This window comes from Columba livia, chromosome 8 (assembly GCF_036013475.1).
Source record: "Columba livia isolate bColLiv1 breed racing homer chromosome 8, bColLiv1.pat.W.v2, whole genome shotgun sequence".
Classification (NCBI taxonomy): Eukaryota; Metazoa; Chordata; class Aves; order Columbiformes; family Columbidae; genus Columba; species Columba livia.
The window spans coordinates 30345707-30373635 of NC_088609.1; the positions used below are offsets into that span (position 1 = coordinate 30345707).

The following is a 27929-nucleotide window of genomic DNA, read 5'->3' on the forward strand; positions in this document are numbered from 1 at the left end:
TTTCTCCTCCTACCTGAAGAAGGACAACATTTTGCAGTTCTGTGTCTCCTCAAACCACTTGAAGCACTTCACTGTGGCACAAAAACCAGGCTTGATTTTTGCAAAAGGAACAGGAATTTCAAATTGTGAAACAACACGGACAGAAATGATTGCTTCACAGGACTCATAAGCATGAGCAGATTTGTCAAGATTTCATTAGCACAATGTTCGCTTATAAAGGCAGCGGAAAACTTTCTACCGAGCTTCCCAGAGAATACCTTAACCTCAGAAACATAATATTCAACTATCATTAGGCTGGCATAACTGCCAGAATTACTAATGGTCATAAAATAATGTTGATGCATTACGCCACAATTTCAGAATGTCACTTAAGCTAATCAAAGTCACCTTCTACTATTTCTTTCAAATTCAGTTGACATTACTTTCAAGGTCTCTCCTTTGGTTCTTCCATCTTGGTACACAATTAAAAATAAAGGGCACAAACCGCTGTGGTCTTGCTGTTCTCCAAGTACCAGATTGATCAGACACAAACACTGGATAAGGAAGTCTTAACACTTTCATTTGTTTGTACAGCTCCAAACATCAAATAGTACCTGAAGGACTTCCATTCCAAACTGATAACAAAAAGGGGCAGAGGGAGAACAAGCTGAAAAAATGTGACAAGAAAAATAAGTCAATAGTAAGAGTTTTATTTCGCTTCTGAAGGGTATTTATATTATACAGTCACTGTAGTAAAACATGGAAGAGTTACCCATTCAACTACTATAAAAAGAGTGCTAAGTCAGTATGAATATTGTTTACTCTAAAATCAAAGCACAGAGAAAGTTAAAGGCTACCGAACACTGGGAGTGTTCCACAAAAACCGGTTTATTAATACACAGGTAATTAAAACCACCCCCCTCAGCATGGATTTCAATTAATTCACTTTGTAATACCTTCACTGAACCTCGCTCTTCTCGCCCAAAAGTTTGAGTTGAAGACCAACGCTGCCTGGCACAATTTATCGAAAAAAATGAGCTGCAGGCCCCTGACGACCTCCAATGTGTAATAACAGGACAAGATTCCTGCTACTCTAGTACAACTCTCCTTTCGAAACAGTAGGGAAGTCCAAAGTTGCAACTGAAAAACCTTCCAACTTGCTCACCATCTGAACTGAAGTAACTGCGAGAAACTATTTCAGGTGGAAGTTCTGTGAAGATCTTTAGAACCAGGCTACAAGCACTGCTGCTCCGTCAGCTGATCCACCAGAATTTGATTATGAACAGATTTAAAAACAACCATACCTGAATCTTCAAAGCTTCTCCTAACAGGGTCTGATAAACACGGAAGCATCCTGAAAAATAACTTCTGGAATGCCCGGATTCCATGTTAACAGCCTGCTTTGAAACAGGAGCTAATGACATAATTTAAAAAACACCTATTCAACTGGCATAGTAGAGGGAGGAGACAGACCGGGCTTTCCTTGTTAAAACAAAAAAACCCACAAACCAAAAGAAGTCAGGAGCCACCTGCAAGATCCAGATTCTCCCAGACCAGCACATTTCAGGTACTTCAGCGACTCCATACACCTTGTTTCTTCAGCTGTCTTGTAGCTGAAGGGCAGTCCTACTACAGTAGTCTCAGATTTACTCCAAATGTTTGTGCGATTGAGAAATAATGCTTTATGTGAAGGATTAAAAAAAGTGGGTTTGCAAGACTTTTTGCAATAAATCAGTAGGGAGAGCAATGTATACAGCAAGAACGTCACTTACGGCTACTTTAGTGACTTCGAGGTTGGAATGAATAACTGTCAATAGACACTCCAGCTTTTGTAACACTGAACTCAAGACTCCCCTTAACCACAGTATTACTAGACTAACACAAATACTCTTTTTTGTGTTCTTTGTCTCAAATTACACAGCAACCTCTGCCACAATCTATATGAAACACATGAACAATCTGTACCTTTCTTCAGCCACACTTGCGCTATTTTTCAGTTTAACTGCATATCCTCTATTTCTTGTGTTGCAAAACAGGAAAATTTGAATTACTTTCTGTCAAAATCCTTTTGCCTTGCCTCCTCTCTCTTCCTCCCAATCATCTCTCATACGAAGATTTTTTTCTCCATGTTCCTAATAACTCCTCTTTTTTAAATGTGGCTAACATTGTAGTAGGTAAAGGCACACAATGAAATGATAAAGAGATTTTCTGTATTATTCCACATGTCACCCTTACGTTTCCTGATTTTATTATATTTTTTAAAATGCATGCTGAGGAGAAGCTCTTACATGGAAGTCTGCAAAGGCTGTCCAGGTCCTTTTTTCTCTGTGAATTAACATTAAAAATCTTCTGGTTTTCCAAATGTCAATGGCTGGTGCTCAGGAGATGCTGCTAATTAGACAACATCCCATTTTTCATCTGCACAATGCAACAGTGTCTCCCTCACACCAAGTTCAAGCTTAAGCCAGAGCCAAGAGCTGCCTTGTCAAAGGAAACAGTAATACTCGTGGTTATTCTGCCAGTCTTACTGCAACTATAAAAAGTCTGTCTATGTAAGAGTTCTGCAATATGTGGCTGATATAAATAATAAGCCATCTCTACCTGCCAAAAGATGTTCTATACCACAGGTGCCTTCCTTCTCACTGTGATGGAAAGAAATCTCAAAAGGGGGTCGGGGGACACCCATCACATTACCATGAAACACACTCTACAAATTCCAACACAGAACAGTGTACAACTGGTACTCCTGCTGACAACATAAATTTGCAATAAATTATTTCAAAATCTGGATATTTCTACCACAAAAGCCCCCTTCTCCTAGTAGCACACAACAAGTTGCTACCATGCAGTAACAGGAAAGCTATTTCCCCTAGCACTCTAACCAGAAAGTCTTTTTAGATCATGGGGGGGAAAAAAAAAAAGAATTACAATAAACTGACAGAATTTTTACACTTTCTTGCCCATTACGCATTTCCACAAATAAAAAAAACCTCATTAGAAATCAGCTAGCCCTTTGAAATTTAATACCATTTCAACTTTTACTGTACTGGTAACCAAGAAAACGAAACCGATGCAAAAGATAACCATCAAAAGAGACACTTCTTGAGAAAAACAAGTGGTCAAACTAAGTGATGGGAACTGCACCTAATTCAGTACGCACTGTGGAATATCTGCACAGAAAGGAAAGAAACACAACGTAAGTAAATATTTGTGGCTTTCTTTCTCAGTTATCACAAGTTCACAGACTTCAGACTGCATTACTGTAATATAACCTACACAGAATCTTGAAGGTCACACTGAAACTTCAGCTGGTGCAGGATGTTTATAGAATGATCTTTCACAACAGAAGCACATTTCTTCTTTATTCCTGTACAATAATGGTTTCATATTCATTACCAAGTACTGTCCAAGGCAATAACTTCCAACTACAATTTTCTCTATGCATTATCTCTTACACGCTCTGAGTTAGAATTTTTTTGGCTTAACAGCCAATATTAGTTGGGATGCTCCAGCAAACAGCCACCTGATTTACTGGGCACAGGAAAAAGAACCATAAAACCACACAGAGTTTCATCTGCAAAATCATTCAGTGAGTTCACTGGAGAAAAAAATTTTAAACAAGCAGCAGGCTTTGCAAAAAATTAAAAAGCTTTCTAAAGGGTCATCTGCCTAAAAGGTACCTTACACTCACTGCTTCGTAGCTATTTTGAGAGCCTCAAGATGTTTGGGAACCTAAATGCAGGTGAGTTCTTTCCTTCTAGTTCAGCTTTACAATTAATACTGTTTGAAAGCTACAATTCCACAAGTTCTCAAGTGGATGAAACATTTCTTCCAAGTATCCAGCATGTAAACCATATGATTTCTTGGGTGGAATTAAAAAAGTAATTATCCTTCAAATTAATACATATTAATTCATATTACACAATGGGAAAGGTCAGTTCCCTAAGTACCATGAAACATCATTTTACAGCACTGGTTAGTTATGAGATATAGACCCTAATTAAAAAGAGATGTCAGTCTTTGCCATCATCATCAGAGGCAAGTGCCATCAGCACCACCCAAGATCTCTGAACCACATATAAAGCAATTAAGTCAATATTTTAATATATACACTCACAGAATCTCAGCTTCTGCAATGCTTAATTCAACAAAATTGATAATGGTTTCTGCCCAGATTGCTGGTCAATCGCTGGCAACAGAGCAGAAAGCAATCCTATTAACTGCTGTTCATCTGCTTTAGCATGACCACCTTTATATAATAATATACATGCCCTAAGATACAAGTTAAACTCTGACATATTAACATATGCAATTTCTAAATTTACAACTTCATTTGTTCAGTGAAACATTGATTTTTAAAACCATTAGCAGCATGCAGTAGTCTCATTGTAAGATGCAGAAATATTTTGCTTTAAATTTAACTACTTTGGATACAAAGCTGACAAAAACATAAAGCAAACCCAAAACAAACAACACCCACCACACCAGAAAACATACAAGTAACTTCTCCCCATTAAGGTCAGTGCTGCTCAGAAGTGATTGACAAGCTCAACACTCAACCCTTTGGTTGTTAAAAACAGACCGCACTGATGGCACCAACATTTCTCAATCTCCCTCAGAACAGCCTGTCAAGCTGTCTGCTTTGACAGAACCTTTTCGTAGGACAGGAAGGTAAAGAAATGAGCTATTGCGGGGAAAATACAAGGTGCCTAATTGATAACGTCTGCTTCTATTTATGTCAATGGCAACCGTCATTTCATATCAACACCGTGTATTAATGGACTGAAGAAAGCCATAGTGCTAGTGGTAAAGCTCAGAAACCATCCATCGGGCACACACTCCTCCTAGGAGCGTTGGCTTATTTATACAACTATGAAGTCTTTTTAGCTTCATTGACTTCAAACACAGAAATACAGACATTTACAGTCGATTAAAAAACCAACACCCTTCACATCCTTGTAAGCCTGAAGGAGGCAAAAAAGCTAAGTTTAGGAACATACTAATTTCTGCTTCATAGTATTTCTATGTTATCTAACAACTCTATTCCTCCAAGATGCAAACAGAGTATACATGCTGAATTTAACAAGTGCATTTCTTTGCAAGCAGAGCCATTAGAGGATAACATTGGTACACCAGTCACAATGATTAAAGAAGCTCTGCAATACTCCAGGTTACACTGGACCTTTTAATCGGTTTTGCCTGCGTTTCTTTGTTGTTGTTTTGTTTTTTTTTTTTTACTTCAGCAATTTTCAATATAGTAAAAACACACAGAAAACGTCAACCACTGGAGAAAATCACGATTTTTCATTCGTACTTGAATGAAATTAAAACAATAAGAGAGCTACTCTGAGGAAAAAGCCATATACACTCGTAGAAAATGAAAAACCCGCAGTTCCTAGGGAAAGAAAAACAAAACAAAACAAAACAGCATCAGTTCCCCGTTTTTAAACGGCACAGGCCTCACAACGGCTTTTGAGGAGAAAAACTGACACCAGGACGTTCCCAACCACGTTAACACGCAGCCAGACCAACACCGCACTCCCGGCGAGATACCTCACCTATCCAACAGATAAAAACACCACCAGGGCGAAAAGCGAGTGAAAGGAAGCGGAGTCGCTGTTTTGTTTGATCGCGGTTTCTCCCCGGGGGCACCTCACTCTCCCCTCAGGCGCAACAGACAAAAGAGCGACAACCCAGAGGTGTCCCCCACAGCGACCGCGGGAAATAATCATATTGCCCCCCGCGTTGCTGGTTGAATTGTGCCGAGTGCGACGCAAGGATGAGTTTTCTCTTCTTTCCGAGCACGCAGAGCCCCTGGAAAAACAACAGCAGGCGCAGGCCGCACACAAAAGCCGCCTGTCCCCGCTCCGCCGAGGCCGCCGCTCGCCACCCGCCGGGCCCTGCCCGCCCCCTCCGCCTCTCCTGCACCGGGCGCGGGGCCTCCGCAGCTCCCTCCCTCCGGGGAGCTCGGAAATCGAGTCCCGGCAGCAGCCTGAGGCCTAGCGAGGCCGGCAGCGGCACAGGCCTCACTGGCGACAGCAGCGCCCGCCCCCCCCGCTCACCATCCCCGGGAAGGGCAGCGGAGCCCTCCTGCCAGCGCCCCCGAGCCCAGCGCCATTGTTCCCCGCAGCCCAGCCAGGCAGCGGGAGGCAGAGCAGACAGCGCACTCACCACACGGGCCGGGCTCCCCGCAGCGGCCACCGGCCCCCTCAGCTGCGACACACGGGGGCGGCCACAGCGCCCTGCTCCTCCAGCACCCGCGGGCCCCGGGGCTCCCCCACCGCCGCCTGCCGCCCCTCGGCCGCCGCGGCTGCAGCAGCGGCCATCTTGTGCGCCGGCTGCCTCTGCTCTCCTCCCCGCACCGCCTACCTCCTGCACCGCTGCCGCCCGCCCCTTCCTGCGCCCGCCCTGCCGAGCAGGTGGGGCGGGACCGGCAGAAACAGCCGAGTCACGGTCGGGAGCGTCGGGCGGGTGGGGCGGGAGGTGGCGCTGCCGGGTTGTAGTGTCGCCACTCGCCGTGGCGAGCGTGTTGTGAGTTCACGTGGGGGACCGAGCGTGTTCCCTCCATCCTCTCTCGCCTTTTGGGTGTGTTTTGTTTTCCTTTCACCTCCTTTTCTCGTCACCAGTGGTCACGGCGGGTGCAGCGAGGCTGTGGGGCGCAGGTGGAGGCTCTTCACACGCCTGGTGCAGCCTGAGGAGCGACCTGTGCCCGGAGCCTCCGCATCCCCCAGGGCGCCGCCCGCCATTTTCTGTCCCTCAGCGCCCGCAGCGGGCGGGGCGGCCTCTGCTCGGGGTTCGCTGCGGTTCCCGCTCCTTCCCCGCCGTGCCGCCTCCCGCCAGCGAACCGCAGAGCTCTGGGCTGGGTTATTTCCTTGCTTAGAGGGACGAAACCACACGTGAATGCTGTTCTCACATAGGTGGCTGTGCAAGGCAAAGACCCCGTTGCTTTGCGCCCAGAGTCAGAAGTGGCGCTGCTGCTGGAGAAGTTTGCCCGTAGGTTTCTTTGCTGCACGACAAATTTAATTCATCTTCGCCCTCATACAGCACGCCAGGTAAGATGTTGGGGCCCCACCAAGCCCCCCTGTTTCACACAGTGTCTGAACTGCACTTGGGCTACTGAAAACATTTAAGTTCTGAAATGTCTTACAAGTGTTCCTGAAGACTTGCTGCGTGTAGTTAGCACATCCTGACAGTTTTAAAGTGCTTTGAGACTAATTATTTAACATCAGGATATTTCAAGGTAGCGCTGAACTGGTTCCTGCTTTATGGAAACATGAACTGTGGTGTAAAATGCTAATGAATTTATCCAAATCTGTTTCCTAATTTGCCAACAAGAAAGGAGTTTGGTGTTCCCATCCCATTCCCCACAGGTTTTATCTGTATGTGCCCCACTGCAGGCTCAGTGGGGCCGGTGCTGGCGGGAGGTCACTGTGCGGGATGCTGCACATGGAATCACCGCAATTCCCAACACTTTATAGCCTGTGAGGAGCACACCCTGTGCTGTCAGTTCAGCACCTGAGCTGCAGGGGACTGCACGACATGGAGGAGCCATTGAAACACCGCAGTGTCAGGTCAGGAGTGACCAGAGACAGAGGCTTGAGAGCAACCTGCAAGAAGGAAACTGGGCTGTGACATGGAGACAGAAACATGGAAACATATAACAGACCTCCTAGATAGAAGGGAAAAACTACACTGGGTGAGGTTAATCTTCAGCTCCTATTTTGGATTCTTTTATTGATTGCAGACAGATGTTCATGTTAACTTTACAAAAAATCACAGAACGTTAGAGATTGGAAGGGCCCTGGAAAGCTCATCCAGTGCAATCCCCCCATGGAGCAGGAACACCCAGATGAGGTTACACAGGAAGGTGTCCAGGCGGGTTGGAATGTCTGCACAGAAGGAGACTCCACAACCTCCCTGGGCAGCCTGGGCCAGGCTCTGCCACCCTCACCAGGAACAAGTTTCTTCTCATATTTAAATAGGACCTCCTGTGTTCCAGTTTGCACCCATTGCCCCTTGTCCTATCACTGGTTGTCACTGAGAAGAGCCTGGCTCCATCCTCCTGACACTCACACTTTATATATTTGTAAACCATAATAAGGTCACCCCTCAGTGTCCTCTTGTCCAGCTCCAGAGCCCCAGCTCCCTCAGCCTTTCCTCACACGGGAGATGCTCCACTCCCTTCAGCATCTTGGTGGCTGCGCTGGACTCTCTCCAGCAGTTCCCTGTCCTGCTGGAACTGAGGGGCCACAACTGGACACAATATTCCAGGTGTGGTCTCCCCAGGGCAGAGCAGAGGGGCAGGAGAACCTCTCTGACCTACTGACCACCCCCTTCTAACCCACCCCAGGTACCATTGGCCTTCCTGGCCACAAGGGCACAGTGCTGGCTCATGGTCACCCTGCTGTCCCCAGGACCCCCGGGTCCCTTTCCCCTACGCTGCTCTCTAATAGGTCATTCCCCAACTTACACTGGAACCTGGGGTTGTTCCTGCCCAGATTCAAGACTCTACACTCGCCCTTGTTATATTTCATTAAATTTCTCCCTGCCCAGCTCTCCATCCTGTCCAGGTCTCTGGATGGCAGCACAGCTTCCAGTGTCACCACTCCTCCCAGCTTGGTGTCATCAGCAAACTTGCTGACAGTCACTCTATCCCCTCGGCCAAATAATTGATGAATATATTGAATAATACCGGCCCAGCACTGACCCCTGAGGCACTGCACTGGGTACAGGCCTCAACTGGACTCTGCCCCATTGACCACGACTCTCTGGCTTCTTCCCTTCAGCCAGTTCACACTCCACCTCACTACCCGATCGTCCAGGCCCCTCAATTTAGCTGTGAGGATGCTTTGGGAGACTGTGTCAAATGCCTCACTCAAGTCAAGGTAGACCACGTGAGAATAGTGAAATGTGTTATTTGTCTCAGTTTTGCCAAATAAATAGTCTATTATTTAGTCGTTTTCACCAAAACAATTTAACATAATGCTTATCAAGGATTAATGCTTGAATAAAATAATATTCAGAACAGCTGTTAAATTAATTTCTCAAAACAGGGGTTTTATGCCATATTCGCAGGTATTTGAGATGTTATGAACACAGAAGGCTCCAATCTTTACAAAAAAACACATTTAACTTGCTATGAGTTACGTAAGGGCTGTAAATTGGGAAGTTTAGTTAAGCACAAATCTTAAGCGTTATGGCTGGTTTACTGTTCTTTCAAGAAGATTATTGGGAATGATTTAGAAGTCTACAAACAGAAATCTAAACTAAGCAATATTTGTAAGCATCAGAATCTTTAGTACCATCGTTATGTAATAAAATATCTGGATGAATGATTTAATCAAGAACATCATAGTTAGCCAGATTCGGAAATCAAGGTTCATCATAGATTAGTACATTATTATATTTTTACCATTCTGTTGGCATTGTAATATTTCCTACAATGCCCCAATGAAACACGAATACCACTTGTTCTTAATGACTGTATAAATTATGTAAGAGTCTTTGTCCTGCAGCACAATCTTTCATGTAACCATTTAGCAAATTGCACCATACTTTGTTAACAAAAAAAATCTGAATTGTGATAGTCCAGTCTAATTAGTCTTCCCTCTTGGAGATGAAATAAGTAGTAGCTCTGCACATTGTTCCCGATCAATTTAATTATCATCTTTATCCTATTTTTCTAATTTAAAACTGTACATAACACATAAAATTCTCCATCGGCAATCACCATCTTTTGCAGACTCTTCTCCGAAGTGTTATGCTAGAAACATGAACCTCGCTGGAGTTCTGAGTATCCTGTTCACAGAATCACAGAATCGACTGGGTTGGAAAAGCCCTCAGAGATCATCGAGTCCAACCCTTGGTCCAACTCCAGTCCATTGACTAGATCATGGCACTAAGTGCCATGTCCAGTCTCAGTTTAAAAACCTCCAGGGACGGCGAGTCCAGCACCTCCCTGGGCAGCCATTCCAATGCCTGACCACTCTCTCTGTAAAGAATTTCTTTCTAATATCCAGCCTAAATCTCCCCTGGCAGAGTTGAAGCCCATGCCCCCTTGTCCTATTGCTGATGCCTGGGAGAAGAGACCAATCCCCACCTGGCTAGAACTGCCCTTCAGGTAGTTCTAGAGAGTGCTGAGCTCACCTCTAAGCCTCCTCTTCTCTAGACTAAACAAGCCCAGCTCCCTCAGCCTCTCCCCATAGGTCTTATGTTCCAGTCCCTTCCCCAGTCTTGTTGCTCTTCTCTGGACCCGCTCCAGCACTTCAATGTCTTTCCTGAACTGAGGGGCCCAGAACTGAACACAATACTCCAGGTGTGGCCTCACCAGTGCAGAGTACAGGGGAAGGATCACTTCCCTTGTCCTGCTGACCACGCTGTTTTTGATACAGGACAGGATACCGTTGGCCTTCTTGGCCACCTGGGCACACTGTTGGCTCTTGTTGAGCTTCCTGTCAATTAGACCCCCAGGTCCCTTTCTGTCTGACTGCTCTCCAGCCACTCTGCTCCCAGCCTGGAGCGCTGCAGGGGGTTGTTGTGGCCCAAGTGCAGCACCCGGCACTTGGCCTTGTTGAACTTCATCCCATTGGAATCAGCCCATTTTTCCAGTCTATCCAGATCCCTCTGCAGAGCCCTCCTGCCTTCCAGCAGGTCGACACTCCCTCCCAACTTGGTCTCAATCCCCTCATCTAAATCGTCAATAAAGATGTTGAACAGGACTGGACCCAACACTGACCCCTGAGGAACACCACTAGTGACTGGCCGCCAGCTGGATGCAGCCCCATTCACCAGCACTCTCTGGGCCCGGCCCTCCAGCCAGTTCTTAACCCAGCGTAGAGTACACTTGTCCAAGCCATGGGCTACCAGCTTTTGCAGGAGTATATTATGGGAGACAGTGGAGCCGGCACTGGGAGCTGAAATGGAAAGTGTGCTCTGCAACCTTGGCTTAAAACCACAGAACCTAGAACTGGCCCAGGCCTGAGCACATCCTCTTACGTCCTGGTTTAAAGCAGGTGATTGTACAGGGCACATCATTCGGGTGTTTTGTTCAGTCTGGGTTTTAATACTCCAGTCTGGAGACTTCTACCACTTCCTACACGTGGCTCCTGTACACGGTTCCTATATTGCTGAAAGGTTTTCATTTTCAGGTAGCTTAATTTTTCCCTGAGCATTTAATTCTGTTCCTACTTAGTGAATTCTGTTACCAGTATTTACCAACAACTACAGCATAGTTTACCACGGTACTGCATTGTTTCAATTTAAAGAAGTGGGATCTGAAATGACTTGTGGTTCTTGTTAAGTAGCATTGCAAGGGTGAGTGCTTTAAATCTCAACCCCCATTTTAGACCTCCATCACAGTAATGCTTTCTAATGATTATTTTTGTTCTGGATTTTAAAATAAGTTCAGAAATTTGTAGATGAGCTTGTTCTCTCTTGGGAACTTATCCCACAAGATGCCTAGATTATTTTTAATGTCTGCTTTCCCCAGTTATGCAGCATTTCTTCTTGCAGGACATATTGCTTTAGCATATGAAACACAAAACAGTATTTGCTTTTAGGATCACTGTGTTTGTATCTCGTTTCAGCGTCTCAGTTTTCCATTGCTTCTTTTTGTTTTCTCCTTCCAAAAGGGAATACTGTGTGGGCATGGTTCTAGGCTTTTACATTTGTGGCCACCCTAGTAATTTTCTTCAGGTTATATATTAGAAATGAATCCACATGTTAGCCTGTATGACTGAGAGAAATAGGTAAAATACCAGTGTAACTGTCAAATTGTATCATCTTATGGTTCAATTTGTATATTATTCTTTCCATTTAAAACTGTGGAAACAGAATAGCTGTCTTCATAAAAAGAAAGGGTTTTTTATGTGTTGGCAATGTTTCAGTTTGCTATTTTAGTTAGCTATATGACCTGCAAAGCTGATAAAAATGGAAAATTGCTCATTTTGAAACCTGTGATATCAGAATGAAAGGCAAGAATTAAATACTTTTCCAACTTGCTGCAAACATTTAAGAAAATGTCCTTATTATTTCACACAGCCAAGATTCTTGTGTATATCATATAAACCAAAAGATAACAAAAAAGAAAGTCTTTAGCACTTTAGTGTGCTTGATCATGATGTTAACAAAACCTAAAATTCCTGCACTTTTGTAAAATTACACTGACAAAAGTATCTCAGCCATAACATGTGAGATTTAGATTTCCTTTAGACAACAGAAGCTTGAGTGATAAAAAAGAATGTGATGGGCACAAGTGTGAAATCAGTATTCTTCCATGGATGCTTCACTATTAACCACTTGGTTCACTCAAGCAAATAATACTATATAACCAGCAAACATTATCAGATGTGTTTAAAAATTTGTAAAACTTTTTGCTGTTCTTTGGTGCTATACTGTGAGGATATGAGAGGTTTAATGTTCAGTGTGCAGAGCAAGTCAGAGTCATTGCCACATACTTGTTGTTTGGGTGCCCTCTGCTGAAATAACCATCCTTTTGGGTTCTGAATCCACCCTGGAGAGGGCCCAGAGCCTCTGCCAAGTGCCATTTGCTGCCACCTTTTTGTCTTGCACTTTAGCTCCTTCATTTATTTCCTTTTCTTCTCTGTCTCAACAAAAAGCAGAAGCATGACCCTTTATTACCTTCCCTTCCTCCAGCAGTACTTATGTTGAAATGTGTTCTTTTCCTTCATAACATTGCCCCATCACATTTTCCTACAGCAGCCTTTCATTGAGCTTAGGAAAGTAACATGTGAGCTGAGATGATAGAGAATTAAGCACATTATTTTTGCTTTGAAGTGGAGTGGTTAATTTTAACTCTGCAGGTTGATTCAGAAAAATTTGCTGAGGAGTATGTGATTGTGATTTACTATCACCTTTGACTTCATCACCTATAGATCTAAAGGGTACTAAAAACAACGCTGTCATAATCAGTTGCTAAATATGTTTTCATGTGGAGAGCATACACTTTGATATGCAGTTTTTGAAAAATTATTCTTCAAAATATAGTATAGTACATTCATATAACTTAAAGTGTTACAGTATTCCACAATAGCTTCATGTTGCCCTATTAACATAATGTTTACAGCTTCAAAACTAATTATTTAATATTTTTCCTTCTTTGTTAGGTTCTTGTCATAGGAGGAGAATACTGACCTGACATGGAAGTCAAAACATCATTTAGCAAAGCCAGTAGGATTCCTGAAACTGTATCCAGATTAATCAATGAAGAATTTGTCCTGGTTTATCAGCAATTGGAGGATGCTTCTGGAAAATATGAAGAACTTCAGCTAAAAGTTCGTGATTATTTTAAATGTGTGGTAAGATTTGTATTGATCAAAAGATTGCAACTTCTTTGGAATATTTAGTTAAAGATACATGTGTGTGCTTGAGGAGACAATTTTTGTACTTGCTTTTTTTCAGTGAAATTAACATCTCGGATTAAGCAAACCTGTCCAAAACTGGCAGTTCAGTTTTTCTTTTAATAACTTATTTGGGCATCAGCTTTGTTAGTATTCTGTGGCTTTATACATTAGTAAAGGACTAAAAAGTTATTTTCAAAGGCTGAGCTTCAGATTAAAGCTTGGGAAATATTCTTTATGTAGCAACCAGAGACTCTGAATTTTGTTATCTTAAAAGCATGTAATTAGGCTGCATAGGAATAGGCCGCAGAGGGTCTTGATTTTGAGTTTTTAATTTAGGTTTCCTGTTTAGTGCTACTCTAGGCATGACTAAAACCTTTTCTAAAAGCTTTCTACCTCTAAACAGCAGAATATTTTAGCATTTTGGTGACAGTTGATTGGTTAATTACAAATTTGCCCACTTGAGTTGCAGTAGCTGATTTACTGGTTTGGGCCCACTTGGAACAATAGGAATTTGTTCCCCTTGAAATGACAATAAGTACTTAGTCTGTCTTTGCAAAACCATTTGGCAGTTATTTACAACCAATGATTTCCATCTGTGTTAAACACTAGTTATGTTTGGAAAGAGGCAAGAGACCTGGAGGTAGAATCCATGATGCAACTTTATGATGGGCCATGGCTTTTGTTTGATCTGCAAAGCTAGTACTTTCAAGGGCTGTATTTTTTTTTCCCTGGGGAATGGGTCTTACCATGTTCTTGCCACTTCCTTAGACTTGCACCCCTCCTATGTGTGGGACAATTGGATTGGATATGACTAAACAAGGAAAATCTTCTTTAAGACTAATCTATAGAAAGTATGTTGATATTTGTTCTGAATGGAGAATCTAAACACACAAACCTGTTTTTTTAAGAGAGGTCTACAGTTTTTAGGTGGATGGTTGTTGGATTAGCAGTGAGAATATGTACATTATTTATAATGGGATGGGACAGTGGATTATGTTTGATTTTATTTTGTTGATCCTTGGTGTGCTGTATTGTTCAGTAAAGTTTCTTTTGCATCGAGTAAGACTATATGTTTGGAAAATAATAGTGAAAGTGAAACTACAAGTACCTTTAAAAAATGTCATCTCCTCCTGCTTACAGGTATTTTCAAATGGAGATGATCAGCCGGAGAAGGCAATGGAAGAGATACTGAGGGATTCGGAAAAAGACCAGAACAATTTCCCTGCTCTCCGAGGAGGTTCCAGCGAGGCAGGAGATGGGGTCAACAGGTCAAACAAATCAGCCATCTCTGCACCTCCTTTTAGACCCTTCTACTACAGGTATTGCTGAAGTGCTTCCCCCTCAGTCATACATGACAGTTTGTTTCTTTCTGCAGTTTCAAGTTAACCTTAAAATTGAATACAAAGCCCTCAGGAGCTTCATTGCAAAACCATACTGGAGAATTCCCTGGGGCCTCCTCTCCTTTCCTGATTAGTTGAGGATTATAGGCTGGAATGAATTCTCACCAGATTGATACCCTGTGCTGCTCTGTTTATACCCAGACAATTTTCATCTTGTCTCCATCCCTAGATGAATTAGGACTCTGTATCGCGTAACTCGCTGAGTGGACTGGAGTTGAGGTGGAGAATCAGCTGATGGTGTATGAGAAGTTTCAGGGCAGTTTCACTGACTGTGCTACCTGCAAATGAAATAGACCCTGAGCAAACCGAGAGACTTTTCGGCTTTGGTTCTATCACCAGGTGTCAGGACAGCTTTAGATTTGATATTTGGTAGGATTGGTTATGGTATTTTTCTGGTATTTGAAGTTGTGGTAAAAAAGGGAGGACTGAAAGCTTTTTATTTAATTAATATAATATAATTAATTTATGGGTGTCCAGTTCAGTTTCAAATTTATCTTGAAATATTTGTGTGATTTTTACATGAAAAGAAGAAACGGACCTTGTAATACTCAAACATTCTTGGGTTTTTGCTTTTAATTGCCATTCTGAATGTGGTGTTAGGATACTCATGACATTCAAAGGCTTTGGATTTTGCTTTCTGTTGTTTTGAAGCAGTCCAAAACCATGCATTTATTGCAGTCCTGCGTTACCAGCATCTCACTGTTTAGCAAAAGTACTGAGCTGAGCATGTCTGAGCTGTGTTACACCTTGGAGCATACGAATCTGTCAGATAATTGTGCTGGAACAAGTTGGGACTCAACCCGCTGGTCAGAAGCAGCGATCGGCTGGTGGAAGCTTCAGGACCAGTGAGATTCCTTTGTAGCTGTGCAGTGAGAGGATTCGAATGTTCATCTCTGAGTGACGGTGAAGAGCTCAGGAATGGCTGGTGACTCCTCTTGTATTTCCTGGCAATTAGATGAGGGGCGATCCCTTCTGGACAGTATAACCTGACCTTTTGTGAAAGTATTTGCACAAGAAGTGGACCATGCATGTGAAGACTATCAGTTAATGTAATTAGGAGTACACTCTTGTCACTACAGTAGTAGTAGGTATTGTATTAATTTTAATTAGTAAATTACTTCTGAATTGCTCAGTTTTTAAAAACAGCAACTGCTGTTTACGTGTGTCTGGCGGAACCTGCTCGAGGGCAACGAATGAATGAACTGCAGGAGGTGTTGGTCAGACTGTGCGGGTATGGGTTGCGTTTGCAAGGGCCAGGAGTGAACTCCCAGCGTGTGGTGCGTGTGTGTGAAGCAGCCCCGGGAGCGCTCGTCCCTCGCTCTGCCGCAGCACGAGTTGTGTTCCACGCACGGTTTGATCCCCAGGCTCCCAGCTCGGTCCGTCTGTCCCGTTGCCGGCGCTTTGTCCGGCTGAGCAAGGGCTTGGGCTGCGGGCGGGCTGAGGGCGGGGCAAGGGGGCGCGCGCGGGAGCGGCGGCGAGCTGCGATTGGGCGGCTGCGGGCGGCACGTGCTGCCGCGAGGCCGCGTCCGGTCGCCGCGGTGCCGCCGGAGCCGTTGCCGCCGTTGCCGTCGGGGCGAGCGGTCGGTGCGAGAGAGAGAGAGCGGGAGTGCGGGGCTGGCGGAGCCGGCAGCAGCCCTGCCTGCGGACGCGGACACGGCGCCATGTGCGGGATCAGCTGCGGGCCCTGCTGCGGACGGGTAGGAGCGAGCCGGGCCCCGCCGCCCGCCCTCCCCCGGGGCTGCGGGGGACACGGGGCCGGGGGGTGGCAGCTCCGAGTGCCGAGAGAAGGGTGTTGGTGACTGCTGCCGAGGGACAAGTGAGGGGACGGGAGGAAACGGCACCAGCTGTGCCGGGGCAGGCTCGGGTTGGCTGTTGGGAACAATTCCTCACAGAAATGGGAAGGAGTGCGGTCTGGATGATCGGGTAGTGAGGTGGAGTGTGAACTGGCTGAAGGGAAGAAGCCAGAGAGTCACGGTCAATGGGGCAGAGTCCAGTTGAGGCCTGTACCCAGTGCAGTGCCTCAGGGGTCAGTGCTGGGGCCTGTATCATTCAATATATTCATCAATTATTTGGCCGAGGGGATAGAGTGACTGTCAGCAAGTTTGCTGATGACACCAAGCTGGGAGGAGTGGTGACACTGGAAGCTGTGCTGCCATCCACAGACCTGGACAGGCTGGAGAGTTGGGCAGGGAGAAATTTAATGAAATATAACAAGGGCAAGTGTAGAGTCTTGAATCTGGGTAAGAACAACCCCAGGTTCCAGTATAAGTTGGGGAATGACCTATTAGAGAGCAGCGTAGGGGAAAGGGACCTGGGGGGCCTGGTGGACAGCAGGGTGACCATGAGCCAGCACTGGGCCCTTGTGGCCAGGAAGGCCAATGGTACCTGGGGTGGGTTAGAAGGAGTTCCAGAAAGACAGGAAACTGCTGGGTTTAAAAGGCACATAGATGAGGTTCTGAGGGACACGGGGCAGTGCCAGGGGTGGGTTAACAGTTGCACTAGATAATCTCTTCCAACCAAAATGATTCTATGATCCTGTCGTACAATCTGTCTTTTGCATTGTAATAGTGCCTAAAGTTCAGGGTTCATGTGATCTTGTCCTGGTACTTTTGCAAGGACATTAAAAGTAAATGTGTTGCTATCTGCAATTCAAAACTGCCTTTCCGTTGTTTTCTAACAGGCTCGGAGCTTCCCCTTTTGGAACCTGTGTGTTTGGAGATGTTGGAGGAGACCAAGGAGGAGGACACCCAGGAGGAAGAGACATGAGGAAGATGTGGAGTCTCTGCACAGCCTTGAGGAGACTGTGCCCAAGCCAACCAAGGAAGATGTGGAGACTACAGAGCACGTTGAGGAGACTCCAGAGCGCATTGAGGAGACTCTAAACAACACAAGACAGAAAGATGTGGAGACTCCAGAGCACGTTGACGAGACTACGAGCAAGATAAGAGAGGAAGACGCTGAGACTCAAGAGCGCATTGAGAACACTCCAAGCAAGATAATGGAGGAAGAGATGGAGACACCAGAGCACATTGAGAACAGCCTAAGCAATATAATAGAGGAAGACACCAAGACTGCAGAGTGCATAGAGGAGACTCCAGGCAAGCCAGCTGAAGAAGACCTGGAGACTTCACAGAGCCTGGAAGACAATGTGAGGAACCAAGCCGGGGAAGATATGGAGGTTCCACAGAGCATTCAAGAGGCAAGTCACTGGTGTACAGACAGTTCTATCTGACTAGGGGATATTTTAGAGATAAAGGACGTAAAAACCAGGATTTTGTTGCACTGCACTCAAATCCTTTCTAATTGAGTTGTTGCTGTGCTTAAGAGTGTGGTAGTTAGTAAAGCCCTGAAACTTTAAATATTCAATTGGTATGTATGATGAAAAAATATTATGTGGTTGCAGGGGGACCAGTATATGTATTTCTAAAGTTAGTTTTTACGTCTATTCTCAATTCTCTAGTGCTTTGCTCCTCAGCATGTATCAGCATGTTAATACAGCGGCTGTTAGTGCTGGGGTTCGGGAGATCTGCACTCTCTGGTTTAATTCTTACCTCTTTCATTGGCTTGTGCAGTAATTTGTGCACTCAGCTCCTCTCTGCTTTCAGTTAGAAGTCCAAAAATCCCCAGGTAACTAAAGGCAGCTAAAACATGGCAACTTAAGTGAGCGTTGTTGAGGTGTTGTGAGATCCCGGTGTTGGCATGCTGGTGTCTGCAGCCTGCGCTTGTGCAGGGACCGTGTTCCTTTCTCTCTGACCTGTTTCTCTTTGCCCTTTCCTGGCAGAGCACAACTGAGGATGGAGCTGAAGACGCACAAGAAGGAGCTGTTGACTGTGACACCCTGAGAAGAGCGCAGATCCCGCAGACTGAGGGTGAAGGAGCAAGATGGCTCGGGGTAAGTGAAGCTGGCGTGGTGGCCAAGTCCCCAGCTGATTAAAGTGTCCTCACTTCATTGCAATCAGTGCAGCTGTGGCAGTTTGAGCCAGAGGGTCAGGAGGTGGGTAGAACTTTCATGTTATGTTGCGATGTTTCTACATTTTCTTCAGGATCAAAGGCAATAATATAAGAACTTGCTTTGGTGTAGTGTCCAGGTTGGTAGTATAAAGACTTTGAGTGGCAGATTTCCCACCTCTGCTGCCTGTTTTTTACCAGGAGAAATATTAGAAAGTATTTTTGACCTGCGGTACATTTCCCAGCTGATGGTTTTGTGCAGGAGGTGGGGAGCATTTTGAGCATGTCTGCGTCCCAAAAGACAGTTCAGAAAAGCAGAATTTTCTCCCGTTCCAACAACAGGTTTTGTTCGAGTGAGTTGGGCTTCATTACCAATTCCTTTAAGTACTGAGAAGCTTGAAATCTTGCTTAGTAACTTCTTGTAGAGGTACCAGTAGGTGAAGGAACTGAGATCTTTTATGCTTCAAGAAGTCTAATAAACCTTTCTTAAACTTCTTGATGCTAAGAAAGCATCCGGGGTTCTTGAATGGTTGGCCCTGTTATGAGAGAATGGTCAGTTTAAAAGCCAACCATGAGATTACAGCTTAAGCGCTGGAAACACTTGTCTATTTAAATAAGAAATGTCTTTATTGTCCTCCAGTATTTGCTACAGCATTTGGTATTTGGAGAGCCAAAACTGACAAAATTGTTTGGTAACTAGAGATGGAGTGTTCCTGTGAAAAGGTGGAATGGAATCTGTGTTTTATCGTGCAAGCTGTGTCGGGGCTCTGGCTTCTGTCTGATTATGTGCTTTGTCTTTGTTTCCACTTTGTAGGCTGAAGGAGACCAGTTACCTGCAGAACACGCTGTCAGCCCGGACGAGACGTGCAAAAGCAGGGCCCTGAAAGCTGCAACTTTGGAAAAGCTGGTGGAGACGCTTCCAATGGCATTTGCGGATAATGACTTTACATACATCAACACCTTCCTCTCAACGTACAGGGCCTTTGCTTCCACCAGCACAGTCCTGGAGCTGCTCCTGGACAGGTAAGAGCCGGGACAGAACGGAAACTGAGCCATCATTTATTATACACGACAGGGGGATGTTGACAGGAATTTCTTCACCTACTTCTAGTGGTCATGGAGTTAATAACCTGATGGACAGAGGTCGAGAATCCTGCCAAATTCAGGATTTCAGCATAAACAGACCATGTGCAAATGCACGCTGCCCACACCCCAGCTCTCATTAAAGCTGAAGCGCCAGGCGGGGAAAGCGTGCGTGGTCTGACCGGTAGGGAACCAAAATGTTCACACTGAGATGCACCATGAACTCCTCGTGACCCGTACGTAAGGAGGTGCAAGGTGTGGTTTGACAGGAGCTGTTCCAGCTGCCGCCAGGGCTCTCCCCGCAGGTCTCTGGAGGCTCAGTATCCCCAGCTGAGCTCCCTATGGCTGTGGCTGCGCCGCTCCTGTCAGAGGGACCACGGGTCTGCCTGGTTTAGTCTGGGTTTGCTTTGCAGTGCACGGGAACACGTGCAAACCCTTCATCTCTCCTCAGCTTCCCCGGCCACGGTGGAATTGTCCAGCATGAAGCCCTTGTCTTCATGCCAGTTGTATATGAATATGCCAATATGTGTATGTTTATGCCAGTTGTATATGGATTACGCTATTTGGGATTTTGCTTTTGCTCAGTAGAGGTTCCTCTAAACAGCCATCTCATTTTTCCAGATACGGAAACCTGGAGATCTCGGGCTCTGAAGAGCGTGGAAGCCAGAATTCCCCCGGATCCAGCACAGTGCTCAGGACGTAAGTTTGGTTTTGCGGTGCCCAGCGAGCCCCAGTCAGGGTTTGGTGCTGGAGCGGGATGTGGGCAGCACAGCTGTTGTTTCCAATAATACAACCCAGAGAAAATCTTTAATTATTTTGAATGACTGCACTAGTTTCTCAAGGTGTAATTGAGGAAGCAGCCTTTAGTTTCCTATGAAGTATTATCTTAATAATATTTCTTGCATAAAAAGAACAAATTAAATTCTCTGCTCACAGAAGTGTCCATGCTGCCTTCACGTGGGGGATGAATGTCTCAGTGTTCCCCTTGTTGTATTAGGTACAGATCCATGCCATTGCATCAATAGCTGCTGCATACAACCCATGTGCTCTCTCTGAATTTGCTCACAGTGCGATCGCATCGATTTTACAAGCCTGGCTCGACCAATGTGCCGAGGATTTCCAAGAGCCGCCCGACCACGTGTGTCTGCTGAAGGTGCTGAGTTATCTGAAGAAGAACATGCCCGGCTCTGACCCGGAGAAGAGGGCGCAGAACCTCCTGGAGCAGTTCCAGAAAGAAGAACTGGAGAATGATGGTAAAGTACCTTTCTCTGCTGTCTGGGTGTTCTCCCAGCGTCAAGCCTGCCACGTCCCCTTATCCAGGGCACAAAGTTCCTGTGCCATGAGCCGAAAAGTCATAGGAGCTCACGTAGTATGTGAATGAGAACTGGAATCAACTTCCAGCATTAGTGGAGGGACTGAGTTCTTCTACGTGCATTATTCTCACGTCGGCTGCGTGTTTTATCAGACCCTGTTGTCTCTGGAGAACATATCGGTAGGACTGGTGTGCAGAAAAGGCCCAGGTTTAGACTTAGTGCTGCGGCAGCCGAGGCTGCTGATCCATTCTGTTCATCCCGTGAGAGGGGCGGACTTGCCGGGAGGGGCGGCCAGAACAGGTGACCCAAAGTGGTTAGAGAATGGGTTAAGGCACTTCGCAGCTAAGAGAACCTGAACAGCTCAGGTCTCCCTGTTTCTTTTTCTTCTACCTGCTCTTTGCCAATTTAGTCTTTTGTTCCTTCCCTTTCTCACTAAAATGTGCAGCACAGTGAGGCCGTTAGACCAGGCAGGTCCCTTTGCATGTTCTGCTATTAGATGTAGCGATTTTTCAAATATCTGCTTTGATTAATTGTTTTCTGTATAAATTCACTGACTCGTGTTTCCCACGCTGGCCAGACGCGTTCCACAGCCTTTCTCCCTGCAACCTGGATGAGGAAGAGGAACTGGAGATCAGCGGTGCACAAGAATTCTCATTGTTCCAAGAAGAGCTGGTGGCAGAACAGCTGACGTACATGGACGCGGTATGTCGATCATACGTGTTACCTGAAATGCTCGGGGAAATAGTTCTGGGCTTCTAATTGTTTGTTTGTCTGTTTGTTTTTTAACTTATATCAATGTAAGTCTGGCGTTCCAGAACCGCTCTGTTGCTGGGACACAGAGCACAGCTCTGCTTGGTTATCCAAACTCGCTTCATTGATTGGGCTTTTCCCTCAGTTCTTCTGAAGGTGTTTGTCTTTTATTTACAGTGTGAATGTAGACTGTGTAGCCTCTTTTGCAAAGTTTAGTATTTGACCCCTCAGAAATAGCGTATTTTGACTGTATTTTAGGCTACCTCACCTGAAGGTGTATAAGTGCTTTTAACTGTAGTGCTCCGATTTGGTTTATTTGTATCAATCTCTTTCAAAAATATCATTATATGGAATCTTTTCCCCTTGATAATGTAAGTGATAGAAAGGTTTCCCTTATTTTGCCAGGACTGTTTAGCTGACAGTTCTTTTAGGGCATCAGGCCTAAAGAGTTATAGCCAAGTGTATATTTTAAACTAAGAGAAAACCAATATTTCCCTTTTAAAACCATATTAGCTTCAGATGCAGTTTGCACTGTAAACATGCATGTCTTGCTGTGGGCAATAGCGATCCAGGCTGACTTGGACACCTCTGTTTCCCTCTAGACACTCTTCAAGAACGTTGTGCCCCACCACTGCCTGGGCTGCATCTGGTCCCGCAGGGACAAGCAAGAGAACAAACACCTGGCACAGAGCATCAGAGCCACCATCTCGCAGTTCAACGCCGTCACCAACTGCGTGGTCAGCACCGTCCTGGACAGCAGAGAATTAAAGACACGGCAACGAGCGAAGACCTTGGAGAAGTGGATCCGTATCGCACGTGTAAAGCGTTTATTGACGACTGTTTAACGTTCCTTGTGCGGGTGCCGTGGAGCTGGGAGGGGGCAGGGGGGTTGTTGGGGAGTGATATTTTGGATGCTCAGTATTTTTGGAGCTGCCCGCTTAGCAGGGAGAATGTGCAGCGAGCAGGACACGGGGCAGACAGAAGAGCACTGACTGGTGGTGGTGCTGACGTGTAACGCTCCTGTGTTTCTAACCGCTCCTTTCACAGCAATGTAGGATCCTGAACAACTTTTCGTCTTTGAAGGCCATTGTTTCCGCACTGCAGTCCACCTCCGTTTATCGCCTGAAGAAGACCTGGGCCTGCGTTCCAAAGTAAGGCTGTGCAGTGTGTCACTGGATGTGTTTTGGTGCTTTTATCTGTTATGTGCCCAACCGTTAACGATTCATGAGAAAAAAATAGTAACCTGATCTGATTCAGAGTGCTTACAAACAGCTTAAATGATTTAACCTTTTCCTGTACAGGGACACAATGCTGATGTTCGAAGAGCTCTCAGAAATCTTCTCCGACTGTGACAACTTTGCGACGAGCAGGGAGCTGCTGCTGAAGGTGGGAATGAGCTTGAGTCGCCAGTCTGGTGATCTCACCCAAAGCCGAGCTCAGCCCTGTTCCTAACCAATGAACTCCCGTGTGCGGTGCTTTGGGGAAGACGGGTCTGTAAATCCCGGCTTTTCTGCTGGGGCGAGAGGTGCCGCACAGTGAGATTTGACGCAGATGAGTTACGAATGAGCACTTGGGCTTTATACCGCTCTGTACAGACATGAACCGCTGGCTAAGATCCTAAGGATGGTGTCACGAAAGCATCATCTACCAGAGCACTGTTTGGTGAAGCAGACGAGTTGTATTTTGTTTGCTAACACAGGAGTATTCTAGCATTCTAATTAGTATTATTTGTTATTATTTCTCAGTCAATTAATCCACCATTGCTCTGCCCGTTTGCAGGGAGTCACCCAAGGCACGGTACCTTACCTGGGTACCTTCCTCACAGACCTCGTCATGCTGGACACAGCCCTTCAGGACTATCTCGAGGTGATTTGGGGCAATTTTTGGAATCCTAAATATGCTCCCTCCCTTCCAGACACTGTGTCTGGTCCTGTGTTTTCCCCTGGGTTCTAGTGCAGCTCTCAAAAATAGAGGAATCTATTTGAAAAATAGACTCAGGCACACGAGTGCTGTGGTTTATCCTAGAGCTGGAAACAGGTCTTTGCAGAAGCCTTTGCTCAGGGCAGCTCTGGCCTTTCCCTTGGTGTCGCTACTTCATCCTGTTTGTGATTAACTCAGCCCAGCCTGTGCTCTTCTCCTCTGATCCCTTCTCTGTCCTTCCAACAGGGCGGCCTGATCAACTTTGAGAAGCGGCGAAGGGTGAGTGGAACGTTGACTGTTCTGTGGTCGTTAGTTGCTGACGCTCTCTGCTAGAGCGTTCTCTTGGCGAGGCCTGTTGTCTTTGCTCGGGCGTATCCAACAGCCGCTCACGTTACTGCAGATGGTGAGTGTGAGTGTGAGCGCACGACGTGCAGAGCCGGGGAGGATCAGGCTCTGCTGTCATCACAGGCACCTCTAGTTATGTCCCTCGCTTAGTGCCTGAGAACCAGCTCCGTACAGAGCGGGATTCCTCTCTCGGCGCCGCTCTGGCCACGCAGGGCTGAGCGGGAAGGCTGAGCTGCAGAGCTGCATTGTTGGAAACAGTGGTTCTGGACATAGTCACTTCTTCAACTGAACCCGACCTGCGGGTCAAACTCAGTCTGTCCTGGATCTGTTGCTGCGTGTGGGTAGGATATTAACGAGACCGGCTTTATTTTTCTAATTGGAATTCCTATTTTATTATTTGTTTTCTTAGGAATTTGAAGTAATCGCACAAATTAAGCTCTTGCAGTCCTCATGTAACAGCTATTGCATGTCAGCAGATGAGAAATTCGTGCAGTGGTTTAGGAGGCAGCGGCATTTAAGTGATGAGGAGAGGTAGGGTCTCAGCCCAGCTGGCGAAGCAGCTTTTCTTGCCCCGCAGGCAGGTTCAGGTTCTCTCAGCCTTGAGCTCTGCGCTGCCAGGAGCTGCTCCCGGAGAGTGGAAATACACCCGCACAGAGCTGCGCTCCTCCTTGTGGGGATGCCACCCTCTGGGGCGTGGGAATGGCCCAGGGCTCCTCAAATATGGCCACTCTGAGATATTTAACTGATGGTGTTGCCTGTTCTGCAGTTTCCGGCTTTCACGCGAAATTGAAGGAGCTGCTGACAAGAGCGTCGCATCGGCCAAAGCTCAGAGGAGCGTGGTGAAGAGATTCAGCCTGTGAGTATAACGGTTTGGTGCCTGAATATGAACTGGAGTAAATCAAACACCAGCTGACAAACCTGGCTGGGGATCCAGAACACTGGATTTTAGTGCTGGATTATAAATTCAATTCACATTTGCAGCAGCAAAACAGAGTAAATAAGGATAGAGTCTAATTTGCTATACACACACAAACAATAGGCCACTCGAGACAGGAAAGCACAACAGCAGGTCAGCTTGTTGAAGCAAGTGCCAGCTTTGCTCAGCCCAGCTCTGCTGTGCTTTCTTTTCTCCCCTAGGCCGTTCCTGGGCTTGGGGGTGAGCGCCCACAGCACACCCGTCAACGCGCAGCCCAAACCTGCTCCAGGTGGGAGCTCTGGGGACAGCACCGTCACCATCGTCCCTCCCACCGACACTGCCGAGGAGCCTCAGCACAAGGTAGGGCCTGGGCCCTGTGTTCAGCACAGACAGCCTGTGCGAGGCTGCTGACGCTGCCGGCGGCCCCAGGCGCTTGCCCAAGCCTGTGGGTCTTGACTAGAGCGTTGCTTGCGGTGGAATGGAGGGCCCTGAGCTCTGGGAAAGGCAGTTGTGGGGGGAAAGCTCATCTGCATCAGCCCAGCCTAATTCTGGGGCAGGCAGAGCAGCTGGGCTTTGACCTGCCAGGAACTGCCCAGGCCAGCCTTGTCTGGGCTGGGTTCCGTTCCCAGGGAGCTTTGTCCTACAGCCTCTGCTCTCTTGACCTGAACTGCCTTCACTGGGTTGCTGAAGCCCTTGTTGAGGCTGTTGTGCTCAAGAGTGTCATCTTTAGCTTTTGGATCTTTTCAATTAACTGGTAATCAATGTGTTTGATCTCGTGTCCCCCCTTGCTGCCATCTGGTGACAAGTGCTCCAAGAAGTGCCCCGACTCCGTGACTCCCATTACAACAAAAGAAGTGCCGCCAGTCCTGCCACTTTACAACCAACAGAACGGAGAGAGCTGCATCATCCGGACCAGCGTAGAGGAGGACGGAAGTGGCAACATCTACAGGAGCATCCTGGTCAGTGGTGGGAACAGCAAAACGCTGTTCTGTGGGTGATGTTTTCACCCCAGGTGCCTTGAATGGTGCTTTTAGTTTTGGAAACACCTATTCACTGATCAAACCTCCTTGACAAGGAAAATGACAGATGTTAAAAATCAAAACCTGTGGAGCAGGGGATGAATGAGAGGTTTGCAAAGAGCATCTCTCAAGGTTTCTGCTCTAGAAATTGAAGCTTGTCTTTGATCAACAATGCCAAGTGCAGCACTCTGAGCAAGTGCCGGCTTTGCTGCCCCTGCTCTTCTGCCAGCGCCGGCTGTTGTGTGTCCAGCTCAGCCCTGGGGTGTGTGACTGTGGCACAAGGTGCCCCTTCCCCAGCAAACCCAGCTACAAGGCCCCGAATCTTTGCAGGACATCCAGAAAGTGTTTAGCACAGGAGACTGTGGATTAATGGATGTGAGCAAACAGCAGCTGGGGCAGCTATTGCTGTGGATTCGACGGCTGCTGAGAACAAGGTCTCACCTCTGCAAGTGGGTGCTCTGGAGAGCAGAGGCTGTGATTTGCTGCTGCGTTTCTAGAGCAGCGTCTGTTGTCCTGCAGTAAATCAGCCACCAGGTGTCCCAAAGAGCATGTTTTAGTATCTGGCAGAATCTAGGACGCAGTTCCCAACCGAGTCCTTGCCACTCTCTGTCTGCAGCTGACTAACCAAGAGAAGGCTCCTGCTGTCATCCAGAGAGCCCTGGAGAAGCACAGCCTGCAGTGTGGCTCGGCCGAGGATTACGAGCTGGTACAGATCATCTCCGAGGACAAAGGTGGGGAAGCAGAACTCTGCTGCTGCTGCTTGACCGGTGCTGCTGCATTTTGACGGCAAGAGTGACACGCGAAGCGACGTCAGGAACGCCACGGACACGTTGTCACAGCTGCCGGTGAGAATAAACCCCTAAGGCTGAGTGGTGCGCCAACTCACGCTGGCTCTGCTCCCTCTCTTGCAGAGCTGGCGATCCCACCCAAGGCGAACGTGTTCTACGCCATGAACACCCAGGCCAACTTCCATTTCATCCTGAGGAGAAAAGCTGCAGCACAGGAGGAGCCTGCGCCCCATGGATTTTAATAGTTGAGCCTTCTATAGGATTTACTGCTTATATTATAAGCATGGAAACTTTTTTTCCCCCAGGTTTAGTCTGGAGTTGATATATTTGAATATGTGACCTGTATCTAATGTTTGAGCTTTGTATAATATTTAATACTTATATAACAAGTCTATTACCTTTTTTCCAGTAATTTCTAGTTGGAGTTAATATATTTAAACGTTGTATCTGTATATAATATTTGAGCTTTATTTAATATTCTTTAATGTACTAATATTTAATAATTATTTGATATTTTTAATGTACTAATATTTAACATTTTTATTTAATGTAATAATACTTAATAATTTTAATATTTTAGTTAATGTACAAATATTTAATATTTAATATTTAATGTTTTTATTTATTGTGCTAATATTTAATATATTTAATAGTTTTATTTAATGTACTAATATCTAATATTTATTTACTCTTTTTATTTACTGTACTAATATTTAATATTTATTTAATATGTACATAGACCTTTCCCAATAATTTTTGTCTGGAGTTGATACATTATTTCATCTTTATATAATATTTGATCTTTGTAGAACATTTAATATTTATATGATAAATATATTGACTTTTTTCTACCAATTTTTGTCTGGAGTGAATATATTTTAATGTTTGGTCTGTATATAGTGTTTGAGCTTCATATAATATTTATATATACATATGAAAAAAGTTAATAGATATTAATAATTGAGCTTTATAGAATACATCACCTTTATTTAATATTTATCTAATAAATACTTGAACTTTTTCCACCTGTTCTTATCTGGCGTTAAAATATTTTAGTATTTGATCCCTATGTAATATTTAATCTTTACACAGATGGAACATCTCTGT

The 27929-nt window shown here is 45.6% G+C and overlaps 2 protein-coding genes across 18 annotated transcripts in view; one reads left to right on the top strand and one right to left on the bottom strand.

Annotated features, from left to right (window-relative positions):
- RC3H1 (ring finger and CCCH-type domains 1) overlaps positions 1-6355 on the bottom strand; it is a 62998-nt gene extending 56643 nt beyond the window's left edge. For 9 of the 12 annotated variants that reach the window (XM_065071322.1, XM_065071320.1, XM_005507926.4 and 6 more), the window contains exon 1: positions 6151-6354. The gene's annotated coding sequence lies outside the window, so the exon portion shown is untranslated. Of the gene's footprint in view, positions 1-6150 lie in introns of all 12 variants that reach the window. The other 3 variants (XM_021295128.2, XM_021295129.2, XM_021295127.2) reach the window with 1 other exon arrangement.
- A 101-nt stretch (positions 6356-6456) lies between these two features.
- LOC102084174 (ral guanine nucleotide dissociation stimulator-like 1) lies at positions 6457-27299 on the top strand. Of its 6 annotated transcripts, XM_065071327.1 has the most exons (17): positions 6459-6564; positions 6897-7031; positions 13104-13295; positions 14481-14659; positions 17421-17939; positions 18522-18632; positions 19503-19711; positions 20393-20470; positions 20840-21024; positions 21662-21786; positions 22437-22652; positions 22882-22985; positions 23136-23220; positions 23614-23700; positions 24001-25375; positions 25822-25974; positions 26651-27299. In XM_065071327.1, the coding sequence occupies exons 5-15, from the start codon at positions 17739-17741 to the stop codon at positions 24085-24087; spliced, it is 1488 nt and encodes a 495-aa protein (XP_064927399.1). In that variant the 5' UTR covers positions 6459-6564; positions 6897-7031; positions 13104-13295; positions 14481-14659; positions 17421-17738; the 3' UTR covers positions 24088-25375; positions 25822-25974; positions 26651-27299. The 6 variants fall into 6 exon arrangements, with proteins under 6 accessions (XP_064927398.1, XP_064927400.1, XP_064927399.1 ...); XM_065071326.1 differs by having other exon boundaries at positions 6457-7031; XM_065071328.1 differs by having other exon boundaries at positions 6457-7031; positions 13104-13271.
- The last annotated feature ends 630 nt before the right edge of the window (positions 27300-27929 follow it).

Bases quoted from the DNA above. Each gene is read 5' to 3' on its own strand.
- LOC102084174 (XM_065071323.1), top strand. From the start codon at position 16,402: ATGTGCGGGATCAGCTGCGGGCCCTGCTGCGGACGG. The intron at 16,438-17,420 runs GTAGGAGCGAGC...GTTTTCTAACAG, and splicing joins GCGGGCCCTGCTGCGGACGG to GCTCGGAGCTTCCCCTTTTG. The intron at 22,986-23,135 runs GTAAGGCTGTGC...TTTCCTGTACAG, and splicing joins ACCTGGGCCTGCGTTCCAAA to GGACACAATGCTGATGTTCG.